Source organism: Camelus ferus, chromosome 34, assembly GCF_009834535.1.
Source record: "Camelus ferus isolate YT-003-E chromosome 34, BCGSAC_Cfer_1.0, whole genome shotgun sequence".
Classification (NCBI taxonomy): Eukaryota; Metazoa; Chordata; class Mammalia; order Artiodactyla; family Camelidae; genus Camelus; species Camelus ferus.
This window is the reverse complement of record NC_045729.1, coordinates 19451379-19468885: the sequence shown is the minus strand read 5'-3', so window position 1 is coordinate 19468885 and position 17507 is coordinate 19451379. Positions and strand designations below refer to the sequence as shown.

At 45.4% G+C, this 17507-nt stretch overlaps 1 protein-coding gene across 2 annotated transcripts in view; it reads left to right on the top strand.

Annotated features, from left to right (window-relative positions):
* The window catches only part of KDM5A (lysine demethylase 5A), a 65414-nt gene that overhangs the window by 28634 nt on the left and 19273 nt on the right, over nt 1-17507 (top strand). For both annotated transcript variants that reach the window (XM_006178938.3, XM_032473287.1), the window contains exons 15-23: nt 3196-3377; nt 3737-3861; nt 4294-4444; nt 5737-5851; nt 7721-8076; nt 11741-11879; nt 14194-14373; nt 15008-15169; nt 16692-17243. In XM_006178938.3, coding sequence (XP_006179000.1) covers nt 3196-3377; nt 3737-3861; nt 4294-4444; nt 5737-5851; nt 7721-8076; nt 11741-11879; nt 14194-14373; nt 15008-15169; nt 16692-17243 — 1962 coding nt within the window. The remainder of the gene's footprint in view (nt 1-3195; nt 3378-3736; nt 3862-4293; nt 4445-5736; nt 5852-7720; nt 8077-11740; nt 11880-14193; nt 14374-15007; nt 15170-16691; nt 17244-17507) is intronic.

Sequence of the window (17507 nt, the reverse complement as noted above, 5' to 3'; positions counted from 1 at the left end):
CCTGGGATGAATCCCGCTTGGTTGTGGTGTGTAATTATTTTTATACAGTGTTGGATTCAGTTTGCTTATATTTTGTTGATTTTTGCATCTGTGTTCGCGAGCAATATTGGCCTGTAGTTTCCTTTTCTTGTGAAATCTTTGGTTTTGGTATTAGGGTAATGCTAGCCTCATAGAATGAGTTAGGATGTATTCCTCCTTCTGTCCTCTGGTAGATTATAGAGAGTTGGTATAATTTCTCCCATAAATCTTTGGTAGAATTCATCAGTGAACCTGTCTGGGTCCAGTGCTTTTGTACTGTTTGGTTTTCTTTCATAGATAAAGACCTATTCAGATTGTCTCTTTCTTCTTGTGTGAGTTTTGACGACTTGTGTCTTTCAAGGAGCTGGTGGACATGGTCTTCCGCAGTGCTCCTTTACCGCCCTTTAACTGTCCATGGGCTCTGTGGAGATGCTCTTTTATTTCTGATCTTAGTAATTTGTGTTCTGTTTCTTTTTTCTTAGTTACCCTGGCTAGAGGCATATCAGTTCATTGAGCTTCTCAAAGAACCAGCTTTTGGTTTCATTAATTTTTCTCTGTTGACTTCTGCTCTAATTCTTTGTGTATATGTGTGTTTGGATTTAATTTGTCCTTTTTCTAGTTCCCTAAAGTGGAAACATATTACTCATTTTATATGTTTATTTAAAATGGAATTCCTTTCTTATTGCCTGAAGTCTGCCTTTTGAAGTTTGAAAGTTAAGTACATTGGTGGAGACTCAGGAAGTAAATTTTTGTCGTCTGGTCTCATGTTTCAGATTTAACCTACGTCACTAGTGGGGCATTGTTTTCCCTTGTTCTATAGTGGTTTGCATATGACATCTTCTGATCACCTTGTTAGTGCTTTGACCAAATTCCCGTTTGGACTCTTCCTTTAAACTTACCTTCTTCTCGTGCCCTCGTTTCCAGGTCCTCTTCTCTGCCTTTCTTTGCATTACGTGCTTATCTTTTGAATCTTAAGAACAGTTTTCGTTTTGTTTCTCCCTTGAAGAGCTCATTGAGTGGTTTTTCTGTGGTCAGTGTCCTCATTTCCTTGTTCTCCCTCGCTGTCACTGTGGCGGCTTCGTGGCCAAGTCCAGTTGTGTTTTTCCTTCTGTCCCACGCTGGGCGGTCTGAGCACTGGCTGCTGTTCTTCTGGTCTCTCTCCTCCACCCTAGCTCTGCTGTTCTCCAGCTTCTGAGAGCACCTGCCAGTCGCTTCTAGGTGTCGCTTTCCTCATCTTAAGCTCTCAGTGTTTGCAGGGTTCTGCCTTTGAGCTTTTGGTGTTTCTCTTTTGTGCTACTTCTCAGGGAATTCTTAGCCGTTCTTAAGACTTCAGAACTTTAATTCTTTGAGCTCTGATTTTGTGGTTTCATTTCTCACCTCTTGACTTTGCCTCCTGTTAAATGCAGACACAGAAATTCCTGTCGCTTTGAAAGAGGCGGTGTCTTCCCTCGCCTGTTTGTAATTGCATCTCCATGGGATTACTGTACATTCTTAGTTAGGTTTCTGTCGTCTTAGTTTTGGCATCTAAGACAGAGCACTGCCTCCTCCCCTCGGCTCTTTCACAAAGCGCTTTCCTCTCCTAATTGCCTGTCTCTGAGTTCCAGGATCATTATGTAGAAACTAACCTGATCCCTGACTCATCCGTCGCCTGCATTCTCATCTGTCAATCTGGTTTTAAGTTTTTCTTGTTTTAACATCTGTTGTCACCCCTCCCCCCTTCTCTTTATTGCTACCATTCTGTTCCATTCCTTAGTTTTCTCACTATTTCAAATATCTCTTTAATTTGTATCCCTGACTTTTTTCTTCTCTCCATTCCATCCCAATAATTTATGGTTTTCCAAAGTATATTCACAGGACTTAAGCTATATTATATGTTAGAAGGAATTACAAGGAAAAAGTGTTCTGTGACAGAAAAGCTTGGGAAATGGTGGATTAAGAAAAAATAAATGGGATTCTTTACTGTAGAACTTCTGTGACCCTTTAATATCCTGGTGTTTGTTAAACTTTTAAGTTGGGAGGGATGTAAGACACAGCATTTATACCCCTTCCCAATTTACTTCTTAATTTTTTTGCAGAATACCTTCCAGGACCAGTGGTCCTTGAAGTAGACTTTGGGAAATGATGTGGAATTTCTTAAAGCAGCCAGGAATTGGTAGTTGACACATTAGCATCCTCTGTTTGCCAGCTGTTCTGAAGCTGTAAATTGTTGTAAACTAAGAAACACCTGCAGTGCATTATGGAACCATTTTTGCATAAAAGTAATTTTTGAAGAAAATATCAAATGCTAACATGAGAAAATGGAAAGACATGAGTGTAGTCAGGAGACACCTAGGTAAAAACAAAATGTTGAAAGAACTGGGTCGTGTCTGCCAGCAAATAAATGATTAGATCACCATCTTGTTTGAGTTGGAGGGGGTGGTTTGCTGTTGTAGTGGAATTAGATTCTTAAGTACCTTGCCTGCTAAGTAAGTTGAAACTGTAAAGGGCACCCCTTTGTACAGTAAATGGAAGTCTTTGTAAAATGTACTTCAGATGCCCTTACTGTCTCAAGCTGGCATGCTGGATTTGATTAGCGTTCTCCTTGGTGCCTTGCTGAGGTAGGTTGTACTTCGGTTTGCGTAGTAGCCTAGGCAGTTCTACACCCCTTGTCCTTGTGCGTGCTTGTATGTGTCAGTGTTATCTTCAGGTTGTGGATCACTAGTGCGTCTGCTTAAGGGCGTGTTGTCCCTGGGGAAGTACTTCTTTTTGAAATTTTTCTTGTCTAGAAGACAAAACAACATAAAACGAATGTAGAGCTTCAGGAATTATCATATGGTAAACTTTGTTGTCATCACAGTACGGTCAAGAGATAGAACTTCATCAACCATTCTAAAAGTACCTCCCAATTACAGCTTCCTTCCCTCCCCTCAAAAAGTGATTTTAAACCTTTGTAATAATCATTTCCTGCATTTTAAAGATAGTTTCATCATGTGCATTCTTAGACACCACAGTTTAGTCTTGCCCATTAGAAAAATGAGTGATGATTGTGTTTGCGAAGTATCTTGGTGACGTGCCATTGCACCTCCCTCATTTACATCAGAGTCAGAGATTTACCTGTAGAAAAAAACTTTATAAGCTAAGTTCACTGATGCTTGACAGACTGGAAAGGCTTGATCTGGCGACGTAACTGTATTTCAGGGCGTCCTGATGTCAGAAGAAGAAGTGTTTGAGCTGGTTCCCGATGACGAGCGGCAGTGTGCGGCGTGCAGGACCACGTGCTTTCTCTCTGCCCTCACCTGCTCCTGCAGCCCCGATCGGCTTGTGTGCCTCTACCACCCAGCTGACCTGTGCGCCTGCCCCATGCAGAAGAAATGTCTTAGGTATCCGGGAGCTCCTTGTAAAACTTCTCTTACCTTCTCTTACAGTTAATGTTGTTCCTTGTAACCCCTTTCCTTGGGTTTGAACCCGTAACTTCTTGTCTCTTTGCCTCCCTGCTTGAGGACCAGTCTGTCGAAGTTGGCCCTAAACTGAGATGAGTTTCTGTATCAGTTGGTCTCCCCCGTTCCTTGTCTTTCCCTGCGTTAGCGCTCTCTGGGCTTTGACTTTCTCTGTGTGCACCGAGACCCCATCCCCCGGCCATTGTACTTGCCTTAAACTGATTGTGTTTAAAATTTATTCTCAACTTGTTGGTTTTGGAAGCTTTTATTTGTGTGTGTTTTGTTTTTTGGGGTTTTTTTAGGTACCGCTACCCATTAGAGGACCTCCCTTCTCTGCTGTATGGTGTGAAAGTCAGGGCACAGTCCTATGACACCTGGGTCAGCCGTGTCACAGAAGCTTTGTCTGCCAACTTCAGCCACAAGAAAGGTTAAGTTTCTTCCCATTTTATGTGTACACTGAGATGGTTGTCACTTTGAAAGAGGCCTTGTTTTCTGTTTTTCCTTCATTAAAGAAAAATCCTAGGCTTCGTATGAGATTTGAGACTAATGGGCTGGTTGGCCATGGACTTGATTTTCTATTTGAGAATTTTGTTTAAGTGAAAAAGCTGATGCTCAGTGTGGGACAGAAAGCTCGCTTGCAGCAGGTGCGTCGCACGCTCTGGGGAACCACTGTTACCAGCAGGCTAACACTGAAGGCTCCCTGCGAAAGAGGACTTGGGTTAGGAACGAGCACCTGGTTACATGAGCTCCTGCTGCACTGCTGAGACTGTCGCAGCTGTGCTGCGATTCTGCTGATAGGTTGGTGAGGGCTTCTTATTTTCTGTGGTCACAGTATATGGCTTTCTATGTATTTTTACAGATTTGATTGAATTGCGAGTAATGCTAGAAGATGCTGAGGATAGGAAATACCCAGAGAACGAGCTCTTTCGGAAACTCAGGGATGCTGTCAAGGAGGCTGAGACCTGTGCCTCTGTGGCTCAGCTGCTTCTGAGCAAAAAGCAGAAACACAGGTAAGTCTTAAGTGGTTTTCTGTTTTGTTTGGTTTGGTTTTTTCCACCAGAGTAAAGGCAGAAATCTTGCTGGCCTGTGAGGCCGTATGTCTTCCTCGAGGCCGTGTTTCTCCAGGCCCGGTGACACCCCAATCTTAGCTCCTCCCGCCCCTTCTGTCCAGCTCCCTGCTGCATCCTTCACGCGCTCTGCTCACTGCTGCGTGGGGCTGGCACGCTTGCTCTCTGCTCTGCTGGGAGTTGTCGTCCCCTGACGTCCTGATGGCTTTCCCTCACTTCTTCCAAGTCTTTTTCAGATGTCGCATTCTTGGAGAGGCCTTGTCTGACACCCCTCTGTAAAACTGCAGCTTTTTATTCTCTCCTGCTTTGTTCTTGTCGTGGCCCTGTCCCCTCCTGATACGCCAGCTTACTGTCTGTCTGTCTCCTTCCTCCCTCAGCCCCGCTGGATGTTATGCTAGGGTAGAATGTTGGGGGTTTTTGTCCTTTTCCTCAGTGCTCTCTTTCCTGTGCTTTGAGCAGTGCCCGGCACACAGTAGGTGTGTGATAGGTATCTGTGAGTAGACGGTGCTGCAGGCTGGAGGCAGGCAGCAGCAAGGGTAGCCTGGATGGATGCAGGGAGGCTGCTGCTGAGCAGCCTGGGAGCCTGCGCTCCTGATTTTCTGTAGCTCGTCCAAGTCCAGTTCCCTGTACTGCTGTTTCATAGTGATCCCAGCACATTCTGAGCGGCTTTTAGTCTAGCAGCTCATATTGCATTTTTAATTATGTTGTAAATCTTTTTATCTTTCGTTTGATCAGAGAACTTTTAAAGGGACGTGGATCAGTGACTCTTCACCTGTCATTAGGTCACTGACTCCCTTGGAGAGTGCGGCGAAAGCGTAGATGCCCTTTTCTTAGAAAACTGCACATGCTCAAATAATTTTGAACCAGTTTCAGAGGGTTCATTGTCTCCCAAGTCAGGTTAAATGCCCTTGTTCTACACCTTAGGTTCAGTTTCTTGAGGTAGAGGATTTAGTTTATCAGTGAACTTAACATCTTGCTTTGAGGAATTTCTTGAATGTTTGGAATGTTTAATACTTGTAAGACTGAAGGAACTGTAACTGGGAGAGTTGAAACTTGACTCTTGAGCTAAAGACCTAAAAACCTAACTCAGAAGTGAGCACCATCACAGTGAAATTCCTCAGACGCTGGTATTTTGGGATTTCTTGGGTTAGCGTTCTAAAGAGACCAGAGGCCCCTTTGATATCAGAGTGGCTGTGACATTTTCCTACTTCTGTCTCAATGTTATTTCACATCAGGCAGAGCCCAGACAGCGGGAGGACTCGGACCAGACTGGCCGTGGAAGAGCTGAAGGCCTTTGTGCAGCAGCTGTTCAGTCTCCCTTGTGTCATCAGCCAAGCTCGACAAGTAAAGGTGGAGTGTCTCGTTCTTTTTTGGGTAAAAGCCACGGCCTACTGTTTTGGGTAAACAGAATAGTGCGTCTGTAGTTTCTTGTTCTGTTTCTTTCCTCAGTGAAGTGCTGCCATGGAAGGTTTCTTAGTTGGCAGTAAGAATCTCTTGGTTTCATTCTTAGTCTTTTAATTCTCCCTTTAAAGTTCTGAAACTAAGGCTAGTTTAGAAATTTTTCTCTTTATTGGTTTTAGGCCAGAACCCCCATTTAACATAGATGTAATTAAAATGCAAAAAATCAGTTAAAGGAATTTGAATGTATCAGTGAGTTATTAGTTCATGAACTTTTAAAAATGCAGAACTCTGAAATTACTAGCGCCCCCACGGTTTGATGAATATGTAAAATCTTAAAAGTATGTATCAAATACAGGAATCTACATAGTGATCTCTTGATGGTTTGTGACGTGTTCTTGTGACTTGCCGTGGCCTGGTGTCTGAAGTGGTGTTTGTCAAGATTATCATCCGTGACATCCAGTGTCAGTGGTGGTGGTGTCCTACCCCGTGTCCCTAGAGCATTTTGGTAGCTGGCCGCACCTGCCTTCCTGAAGCACCTGTGACGCCATATACTTGGGTTTCCTTGGGTTCGCAGTTCACAGCCCTTCTTATCTGGGGAGCTGTTTGCTTTCTTCTCGGCTGGGCGTCTTGAGCATTGGGTTCTTAGGGGTCTTGTCCCTCTCTTTACTCCAGGTCCTGATCTATCCTTCTGAGTCTGGTGACGTGAACATCACCTCTGTCCAGCTGGTTCCCAGCTCTGACTGCCTTCCTCCTTTTCTGCAGACTTGTATGTTCAGTTGCACACTCTGCGTTTCCCTTTGTTAGACTCAAAGGCATCTCAAAAGCCTTTTGATGAATCCGAAATCTTAACTCCTTCATTTCCCTTACGCACCACATTCAGTCTCTAAGTAAGCGCAGCTGTGATCTCCAGAACGTATCCCGAAGTGGGCCATTGCTCGTCGTCTCCATTACTTAAGTGACCCTCTTACCACGGAGATCCGCCCCTTAGGTCACCACAGCAGCTTCTTAACTGGTCTTCCTCCGTCTGCTCCTGTCCCCGAATGTTTCTCATTCAGTAGCCAGAGCGATTATGTGAAACAAGGCAAATCACGTCACCTCCCTGTGGTTAAACTGCTCCAGGAGTTCCCCAAAGCCATTAGAATGGAATTGTAATGAATCCCAAACTCACTGTAATCAGTCTGCAAGGCCCTGTGTGACCTGACCTCTGCTTATTCCTTACCTGCACTTCTCTCTCGTCCGTCTGGTCCCCGTTTCCCACTTCGGGCAGGACACAAGCTCGTTCCTCTTCAGAAGCTTTTGCAGTTAACGTTTGCTCTGCCTGAACTGCTCTTCCTCCGGGTCTTCATGTGGCTTCCACCCCTGCCTCCTCATTTTAGTTTTGGTTCATTTGGCTTTTGTGACCATCATTGCAAAGTAATATGCCGCCTGTCCCCTCTGGTCACTCTTTATTCTGTTGCCCTATTTAATTTACATAGCACTTAAACTGACTGAAACATTGGTGTCTTCAGTGTCTGGTCACCTATATTAAAGTGTATGTTCCTTTGTATTTTTTATTTAATGCTATGTTCCTGGAATAGTGCTTGCATCTAAATCAGTAGTCATTAAATATTTTTCGAGTGAATCAATCACACTTAAAAGTAGGACTATGTAAGTAATTACGGAGAAGAGTATTTATGCCTTTATCACACCTGTTTGGTGCTATGGTGGTGAGATTATTAGACGGTCCAGAATCTGGTAGTTTACCTGAACTATGTATATTCCATATTCACTTTGTGTCTTTTGAGCTGTTTTTTACTTTCCTTCTTCGGACCTTTTCAGAATCTGCTGGACGATGTGGAGGAGTTTCATGAACGTGCTCAAGAGGCCATGATGGATGAAACCCCAGATTCCTCCAAACTCCAGACGCTGATAGACCTGGGCTCCAGTCTGTATGTGGAGCTTCCCGAACTGGCCCGGCTGAAGCAGGAGCTGCAGCAGGCTCGATGGCTGGATGAAGTGAGACTGACGCTGTCAGACCCACAGCAGGTCACTCTGGATGTCCTGAAGAGACTGATAGACTCTGGGGTGGGCTTGGCGCCCCACCACGCGGTGGAGAAGGCGATGGCTGAGCTCCAGGAGCTCCTCACCGTCTCTGAGCGATGGGAAGAAAAGGCCAAGGTCTGCCTGCAGGCAAGGTGAACGCATATATTGGTGACTGTCGCCTCCAGTAACTAGGTCAGAGGGTAGGCGGGGTGGGATCGTAAGGGTCTCTGTCCTTAAATGTTTTATCAAGTGTCCGGTGTCTCCCCTGACTGGTCCCTCAGTTCTCAGATGTGCCTGCCTAGAGATAGTCTCTCATGTTGTGTGCACTGTGCAGAGCGCTTTGTTAGGCGCTTTCGTAAGTGATCCAGGTGGTACTTTGCTTGGAGCCCCTTTGTTGCCGGCACTGTAGTCGGGAACCAGGAAGCACGAAGCTCTGCTGCGCTGCGGTGCTGGTGCTGGTGTAACTGAGCAGCACAGGAAGACGCTGGAGGGATTCATTGCAGAGGCCCTGTTAGCGTGATGGTCAGGAGAGAAGCTTGAGAGGGAGGTGAGGACGTCCGTAGGGCCTTGAAGGGTGAGGAGGGTCGAGGTGGAAGTGGGGGAGGTGGGCCGAGTTTAAGGAACGTGCCGGGTGTGCTCAAGTGACAAAGCTGGACGGTCTCTCCCCGAGTGGACGACGGATGCGGGCAAGTGCAGGGCGGTGAGAGTCAGGCAGGAGAGTGGGGGGTGTTGGCATCAGCACCCACTGGGTTGTGAGACTTGGGTGAATGTGCATCGGTTTGACTTCACGTGATGCCCTTCATGGAAGTTTCTTCCGCAGCTAAGATGAGTGTTTATGTAGTTTCTTTTGGGAGGATGAGGAAACTGGCACACTTACAGACATCACATAGTTGTTAAGTAACACAGCTCAGATTGAAAGCCTTTCCCGCTTTGTTCCAAGTCTCCATGGGCTTAATTACTTGGCCAGCCGCTTTCTTTGGATGCACTTGACAGGAAAGCCTTGGATGACTTAATTAGCACAGTTCTGTTCAGCCAGGAGAGGCTCCATGCATCCTGGATACTTTGCTCTCCAGATGCAGTTGACAATACTTGATAAAATTTGTAGTTTTTCCTGCCTGAAACATTCACATTACCTTGTGTCTTCAGATTCACGACAACACCAGGAGGTGGGAGCATATTAAATGGAAAAAGCTAAATAACTCTGGAATGCAAGTATGATTTGGCGTATCTGATGCGTCTGCCGTAGTCTACTGAATGAAATTTTGGTGGTAGTAATATTTGAAAACTTTTCCTTTTCCTGTTTTCCTACGTTGAATCAGTCACCAAGGTTTTGGTGATTTTACCTCCAAAATGTCTTTTATATCGACCTTCTTTAACTCCGTTGTCACTGACCTGGTTATAGAACTCTCCTGTTTTCCCTTGACCCTTGCAGCTCAGGGAGTATTTACAGAGTACCTGCTGTGTGCCAGGCCCTGTTCCTGAGTGCTGTGGGGGCAGCAGGGGGAAGGCACACAGGGTCCTGGCCCTCAAGCAGAGTCAGCGTTTCAGTGGGGAGAGGCAAGTGAGTAAGTGAATGAATGAACGAGTGGCAGATAATCGCAGTCATGAAGAAGATAAACTCGGTAAAGAGCGGAGTGGTGGGGCCGGTGGGGGTAGTGGGAGTCTGAGAACTCGCTTTTCCAGCCCCGGTGACAGCTGTCTTTCTGAAGACGCGGTATTCCTCGTCCCTTGGCGGTGCTTGGCTGCCCACCGCTCCTTTCTGGTTATCCTGCTCCTTGGCCTTCGGCCGTCTGTCTGCTCCTTAGAGAGTGGCCTTCCTCAGGATTCTGGCCCAGCCAGTTCTCTTCCTGCTCTGTGCTCCTCCTTGGAGGTTTTGTCTAATTTCTTATTTCCATTTACCATCTTTATACTGACTACCTCCAAGTTCTCACCTATATAACATGCATGTTTTTCACATAGGTGCCATCTGCCTGTTAGAGAATTCTGTTACATGTCCCATTGGTACCTCAGATTCCCCGTATCTGAAATTAGCCTCGTTAACTGCTTCCTGTACTCTCTTCCCTTGTACCTTTCCTCTTTGAATTCTGCCATCTTTCACTCATTTGAACAACGCAGAACTTTGGAAATTAACTCTGACCCCTCCCTCCCGTTTCCTTCCCTTCAGACTCAGTTAGCTACCAAGTCTTGTTGGTTATGTTTCCTCCGTGTTTCTCACTTCCACTCTTCGTGCTGTTGTCACAGCTGCTCAGATAGATCAGAGCCACAGATTCTGTCTGTGACCTTACCCGTCTGTAATCTGTCTCCACACTGCAGCTAGTATTTTCCTAAAATACAGGTGTGGCTGTTTGATTCCCTTGCTTAAAGCCTGTCAGTTTCCTGTTCCCCTTGGGGTGAAGTTCAGACTCCTTAACCTGACTTGCAAGGCCACCTGTAGTCCAGCCCCTTGCTTAAATATCCAGCTTCACCCCTTGCCATTCTTGCCCCGTGTTCTGCATTCTGTGACTCCCTCCTGCTGCCCCCAGCCTGGTTCCTCGGACACACCGCAGAACTTCCCCTGCCGGCCCGGCCCCGCGGTGCACCCCCACCAGCCCTACCCTTCTTCTGGTCCCAAGTCTCTGACTAGCTCCTGTTCACCAAGGGTAAGCAAGCTTAGAGGTCCCTTCTGGGAAGCCTTCCTTCATTGCCAGGTCAGTCAGGTCCCCCTGCTGTGTGTTCTGCTAGCGTCTTCACTTGCTTCTGTCACTGCACTTACAGTGCATCATAGCTCTTTATTAATAATCACCTGCCCCCAGACCGAAAGGTGTCAGGAGGCGAGGACCCTGTCGCTCTTGTGCATGAACAGTCTCTAGGACCTGGCACATAGAGGGATTCGTGGATGATGAAACTGCCTCCACCTTCGGTAGCTGCCCATGACATAGTGAAATGCATGGCTCTCAAGACCTCATTTTAAAAAAAAGTTAGGTTTTTTATTTTTATCTATTTTTTAATGGAGGCACTGGGGATTGAACCCTGGACCCTGTGCGCGCTCAGCACGTGCTCTACCGCTGAGCTGGCCCCTCCCCCGCAAGACCTCTTAACTTGCATCTTTCTTCCTGGCCAAGTTGCCCTGTTTCTTGCTGTTGCTCTCACCCCGCCTCTCATTTTCACCACCCCCGTCGTACCCTGGTTTACCAGCTCGTGTTTAAGTATTTCCCCGTGTCTGTCCGTCATGTTCCTGTTGTTTTTCCTTTGACCTTTCATTTGACCAGATCGCACTTCTTCAAGGCCTCTGTCCGAACCCTTATCGGCTCTCCTCTGCAGAACTGACCACCAGCCCCTGGAGTAGTGAGCCTGTACTGGTTTGTTCTGAGTTCCCAGGACAAGTGTGATTCTCACCCTGCTCTGACTGGTGGACGAAAAGGCCTGTGTGAAACCAGGCGTTAGTGGGCGTGGCTGGAGTAAGTGGGCATGGTCGGCTGGTGGCTTTCTGGACTGCCGTTCCCTGCTTGCTGTGTGTGTGCGCATCTGACTGCCGGGGCGAGAACTAAAGCAGAAGTCACGGAGTGGAAGGAGCGCGGCATCTGCGGTTCCTCTGAGTCAGTGTTTCCTGACTCCATTAAATGTCTGAGGGAAACAATTGATACTCTTTGAGTTAAACTTTTCCCGTCTGTGAAGTGGCAGTAAAGGCCATAGCTGTTTGCTTCCCTTAGAGGATTATGGTAAGAATGAAGTGAAGTCACGCGTATGAAAGTTCTTCACAAGTTTCCAAACGTTATTTAAGTGTTGGTGGTAGTCTGACTTTTCCTCATGCAGCCACCCTATTTCTGTGTTTTTAAGACCCCGGCACAGCGTAGCGAGTTTAGAAGGTATCGTCAATGAAGCTAAGAACATTCCAGCCTTTCTACCCAATGTGTTGTCCCTGAAGGAAGCCTTGCAGAAAGCTCGGGAGTGGACAGCTAAAGTGGAAGCTATTCAGGTAAAGAGCCTTTTGAATTGTCCTGCGTTTCAGGTGATGAATCCTTTGAGCATTTAGTTCTTTAGAATAACCGTATTAAAATAATCGTGTGCTGAAGTTTACTTGTTCTTCTGTCTGATTTTGTAAAATCTGTGTTACCTGTTGAAACATTACATGTTTCTATTGACTCCCTGCTGTGAAAGATGACAGGATTAGCCATTAATTTAATGCTTGGTGGTAGAGAGTTATTTCCTGCTGTATTCTTGGTCTCTTCTGCCACGTGCACCAATTACTTTTAAAAGAAGAGGCAGAAGAAAAAATGAAATCAACGTTTACTGAACACAGTACCCCTGGTGCTGTTCCAGTGGTTTGGGAGCAGGAGTGTCAGGGATGGGTATGAAGATAGAACCCTGGACTTAAAATTGTGTGTTCCCTAGTTGGAGAGAAGCACGTTACACATCTGTAATTCAGACAGTGAACTAAGTGTTAGGGATGAAAGTCTGCTTGAATGCATACTGTTTCTTCTAGATTATAAAAACCATCAACCAGCACTTCCAGTATTGAGTGTATAAATGCTCTCTGTTGTAAACCAACTCTCTTCTGCTAAACTGCTGCCCCTGGAAAGACTATTCTAGGTGTTGGGTTCTAATGACTTATCTTTTATTTTCTTTTCACTTGGCTTTTTCTGGGGCCTGCTTAGTTGCTGCTCTTCTTTCTGTTTTTTAAAATTGTCTGTTTGAAACAGGACAGCCTCTCTGTTTGTTTCGTCTTTGAACCGTTTCAGGCAGTCGGGTGTCCTCGGGACTGATCATCCCTGATCAGTAGCTGGCTGTTTACTTACCGTTGAAGGACCGAGCCGGCTCGGGGAGGTAGCTGTCGTGCGTTTCCTGTGTCATTCTGAAGGACTTTCCGTCCACCAGGCCCTTCCCTTCAGCAGGAGGACTGACTTGACGGCTCTGAGAAAGTGGGCAGCCTCTGCTGGCAGGCAGGCGCTTGTCTAGGGCAGTGGCTCGAGTGCGGCTGTGTCTGGGCTTGGCAGGAGGAATCCTGCAGTCAGATGGCTGTCATTGGACACAAAGGGAGCAGTAGTAAACACGGCGATTCTTGAGCCTGTATCTGAGCTTTCTTTCCTCTTCCAGTTGGCTGTCCCAGTGCTGAAGTGATTTAATGATATAATATCTCCTAAGGCTAGAGCCTTCTTACTGTTCTTTTCAAAAAATTCACTTAGATTTCTTGTCTGTTTCTGTTTCAGTGCGACTTTTAAAATGAATTTGTTAGTGGATGAGTCAGTTAGTACACGGTAGATAACCTTGCGGGAATGTCGGCATTTAGCTCATGACACTGCTTTCCTTCATAGCCTCTGAATGATGATGAATGTTTTGGCGATAGATACGGTCCCGCTAGGAATGGTGTGTGTTCTTTGTGCTGGGAAGTTCATCCCATCTGAGCTGTCACTCGGAGTTACTGTCTACAGGCGGCCAACCTGCTCCTTCTGGCATTCCTGCCAAGTCCCTGGAATGGGTTACTTACTAAACGCTCCCATCTCCTGTAATGATTCAGTTATTTGGTAAATTTAAAGCAGTATATAAGTTTTTAAAAAACAGTGATCACTTCATTACGTGAAAATGTTGAAACACTGTGACTTAGAAGAAAAGTAGCCATTCTCATCTGTGTTTGTAGAGCATAAAACCGAGATGGTTATCAGAACTAAAGCACTGCTTTGTAGTAGTCAGGAAAATTGTGGAAGACTTTGAAACAGCAGAAGAGATTGCTGGATGCCCTTTCAGTGGGTGGTGGATGTTGTCTGGGGAACCATCCAGGACTGGCTGATTCAAGGAGTGTATTCCTTAGACTTCTTTTCGACCAAGCTATTCTGCAACTTTGTCAGTTACTTTAAAATGATAGTAAAATGAATGAGTGAATGATGTCCACTGAAAAGCAGCTAAATTTATAAGGAACAATTGATTTTCAGTTGTAGGAAAGATGATTCCATTGACCTGTGTGATATTAAGCATCTGTTCTATCTGTTAGCAAATAACTTTCCTCATTCCTGAATTGCATTTATATGTCTGTTCTTTGGCTTGTCCTTTGAACTGATTTTTCATCTTACTGGTTCCCTCATTAATTAATAAATCAAAAATCTTTGACAACATGAATTTACACAAACTTTTTTAAAAAGGACATTGGAAGGCTCTATTAATTCAAAACATACAATTAGGTTTAAAGAATAATTAATAAAAGAATTCAACACTAAACCCTTTGTAAGGCCTACTGACTGCATGTGGCCAGACTCCTGAGAGGCTGCGGTCGTGCGGGAACATATGTTGTTTTTCAGAGCGGCAGCAGTTACGCTTACTTGGAGCAGCTGGAGAGCTTGTCTGCTAAAGGCCGTCCTATCCCTGTGCGTCTTGATGCGCTGCCCCAGGTGGAGTCACAGGTGGCAGCGGCGCGGGCCTGGAGAGAACGGACCGGGAGGACCTTTCTTAAGAAGAATTCCAGCCACACGTTGTTACAGGTGAGGAGGCGTTTGCTTCATGTGTTGGCCCTTCAGCACCCTCCTCGGAAGCTGATGATTAATAGCCGACGGCAGTGGTAGTGTTGGTGAGGGTGGCTTTCAGTTTATCTGGTCATGGTTACACGAGTGATTGCTGCTGGGTGATACCAGACACTGACCAGAAATCGAGACCTCAGGCAGACTGGCTTCCAGTTCATCTTGTGCTGTGTCCAGAAAAAGCAGGCAGCTTGGATCTCCTCTCTGTCGTTTCAGTGGCTGTCACTGTGAGGTCTTATTTCTCCGAAGCACAGATTTAAGTACTCATTACCCTTTTCATGTTGAACAGTTGAACACAGCAGTTGAGAGCATGGGCTTTGGAATAAGATCGTCATATTTGAGAACTGGCTCCCTGGTGCTAACCTTGCATCTGTGGGCAGCTTATCGCCTGTCTGAACCTCGGTTCCCGCGTTTATAAAGTGCAGATAATACTTCCTACTCAAAGGATTCTTGGGAGGTTTGAATTAGATAATGTGTATAAAGTTCATAAGAACGTGTCTAGGACATGATGAGTGGTCAGTAAATGGTTTCTTTTATTATTTTCAATTCTAAGTTTTTTTTAAAAACCAGATCTCAATATTTGGTTTTATTTTTGTAGGTGCTCAGTCCCCGGACTGACATTGGTATTTATGGGAGTGGAAAAAATAGAAGGAAAAAAGTAAAAGAATTAATAGAAAAAGAAAAGGAAAAGGATCTGGACCTTGAGCCTCTGAGCGATCTGGAGGAGGGGTTGGAGGAAACCAGAGACACTGCCATGGTGGTAAGGAGTTATGTCGTGCATCTTGAGTTTGGTGAATACAAAATTCTGTGATGGTCTCAAGATGCACTATTTTTTATGTTTGTAACTTTTTATTTTTGTGTACTTTACCTTGGGCTTTATGGTTATACATATTTGACATATTTTAAAATATTTATAATCAAAGTATATAAAAAGTTTACTATTTTCTCTCCCTAAAACTGTTTTTTCCATATCTGTCTTTATTGTGGTTTTAATAGTTGTCTAATATTCCATCAAATTGTTTTATAATTTGCTGAACACTTTTCTGACATTGGCCATGTTTGTTGTTACTAAGTGTTCACTATTACAGATAATGACAAAGTGAACTTCCTTGTAAAGCGTTTTCTTTTTTTCAGATTATTTTCCTTCATTGACTCTTAGGATTGGGATTACTGGACTGGAAGTAATAGCATTTTGCGATGCTTAATGCTATGGTGTTTCTCAAAGGAATTGTATCAGCTTGCTGATACCAGCTACTGTTTAAAATACCTGCTTCCTCTTAGGAGCATTCAGTTGTATAGTGAGTGCGCAGTGACATGTTCGTAGCTAATTATGGGTTTTATTGGCGAGTAAGAGGAAGGTGGTAAGATTACAAGGAGCCTGAGGAGGAGGAAGAGGGTAAAAGCAAGTTTGGTCGATATGCGACAGCAGGGAATTGCATGTACTCAGTGGTTCGATAGGACTGCTTCTGCCACAGGTGATCCTATTTTGAGGCTGACGGAAATGATTTCTTGTTAGAGAGCCTGCCTAATGCAGCAGTCTTGCCAGACAAATAACACTGGAAATTATTTCAGACTTGTTTCAGAGCTGCCAGAGTTTAAACAGAAAATGCCCTAATAGTGTGCATGATAATTAAGTTTTGTTTGGTTTTATATACTTTTTTGAACTGAGTTACGTGAAACCTTGTTACGGTTAGTTGCCAGGCTCAGTTATTCTTCTACACAAGCTGGAAAGTCCTAGAAGGAAATAAAAACTGATTTGTGTAGAACTTCCCTCCAGGGGATGAATTACCAGGTGGGGGCAGCTAATACTTACTGAACGTTTACCTTGCGCCTGGCACCAAGCTGGGCGCTTTCATGTGTTACCTTCTTTAATCTTTAAAACAACAAAATGGGGTTGGTGGTATCCTCACTTTTCAGAAAACTGAGAGTCAGCAAACGTGCACCTCGGAGCAGGAGTCCGTGGTATGTACAGGACCAGGCTTCACGCCTGGGTAGCTTGGCTTCAGGGCATGCCATCTTCCTGCTGCACCCTGCAGAAGATGCAAGTACTGTACTGTCACAAATGGTGGCACTTTGCTCATTTCACAGAGGAAGAATGTTTGCACAGAAACCATCAGGCCGTCTCAAATTTTAGGGGATGACTGACAGCTGATTTTTTTTTTAAGAACAATGCTCTGTCACTATGAGAATGCACTGTGGAGAGGATCCCTTAGCCTTGAGGATTTGGTATTTTTGGAGTATTTTGCAGTGACTCCATTCAATGAAATGTTTGTCATACACAGGTGGCAGTTTTCAAAGAACGGGAGCAAAAAGAGATTGAAGCCATGCGTTCCCTCAGAGCAGCCAACCTAGCCAAGATGACTCTGGTGGACCGCATAGAAGAAGTGAAATTTTGCATTTGCCGCAAGACAGCTAGTGGGTTTATGCTACAGTGCGAGCTCTGCAAAGACTGGTTTCATAACAGCTGTGTTCCTCTCCCTAAATCAGGGTCCCAGAAGAAAGGGTCTGGCTGGCAGGCTAAAGAAGTAAAATTCCTTTGCCCTCTGTGTATGCGGTCTCGAAGGCCAAGGCTGGAGACCATCCTGTCACTCCTGGTGTCCCTTCAGAAGCTGCCTGTACGGCTGCCCGAGGGTGAGGCCCTTCAGTGTCTGACAGAACGGGCCATGAGCTGGCAGGACAGAGCGCGGCAGGCCCTGGCCACGGATGAGCTGTCCTCGGCCCTGGCCAAGCTGTCCGTGTTGAGCCAGCGCATGGTGGAGCAGGCGGCTCGAGAGAAGACGGAGAAGATCATCAGTGCGGAGCTCCAGAAAGCCGCTGCCAATCCAGACTTACAGGCACGTTGAGGGATTTTCCCCCTGATTCATGGGATAACGTTTGTCAGTGTGTAAATAGTGACCCAAGTCTGTCTGACCGTTTGATTAGGAAAGTAACAGTAAGTTGCCAGCAGCTCTGTTACGCTTAGTGTCTTCTTTCTACGTATGCCCGTAGGATTTTCTTTGGCTATAGACCCAGGTTGTTTTATTGAAATACTACCTGGAAATACCATTCAAGTGGACCTTGGCCTCATAATCAAATAATTTGACCTGCACTAACTGTTG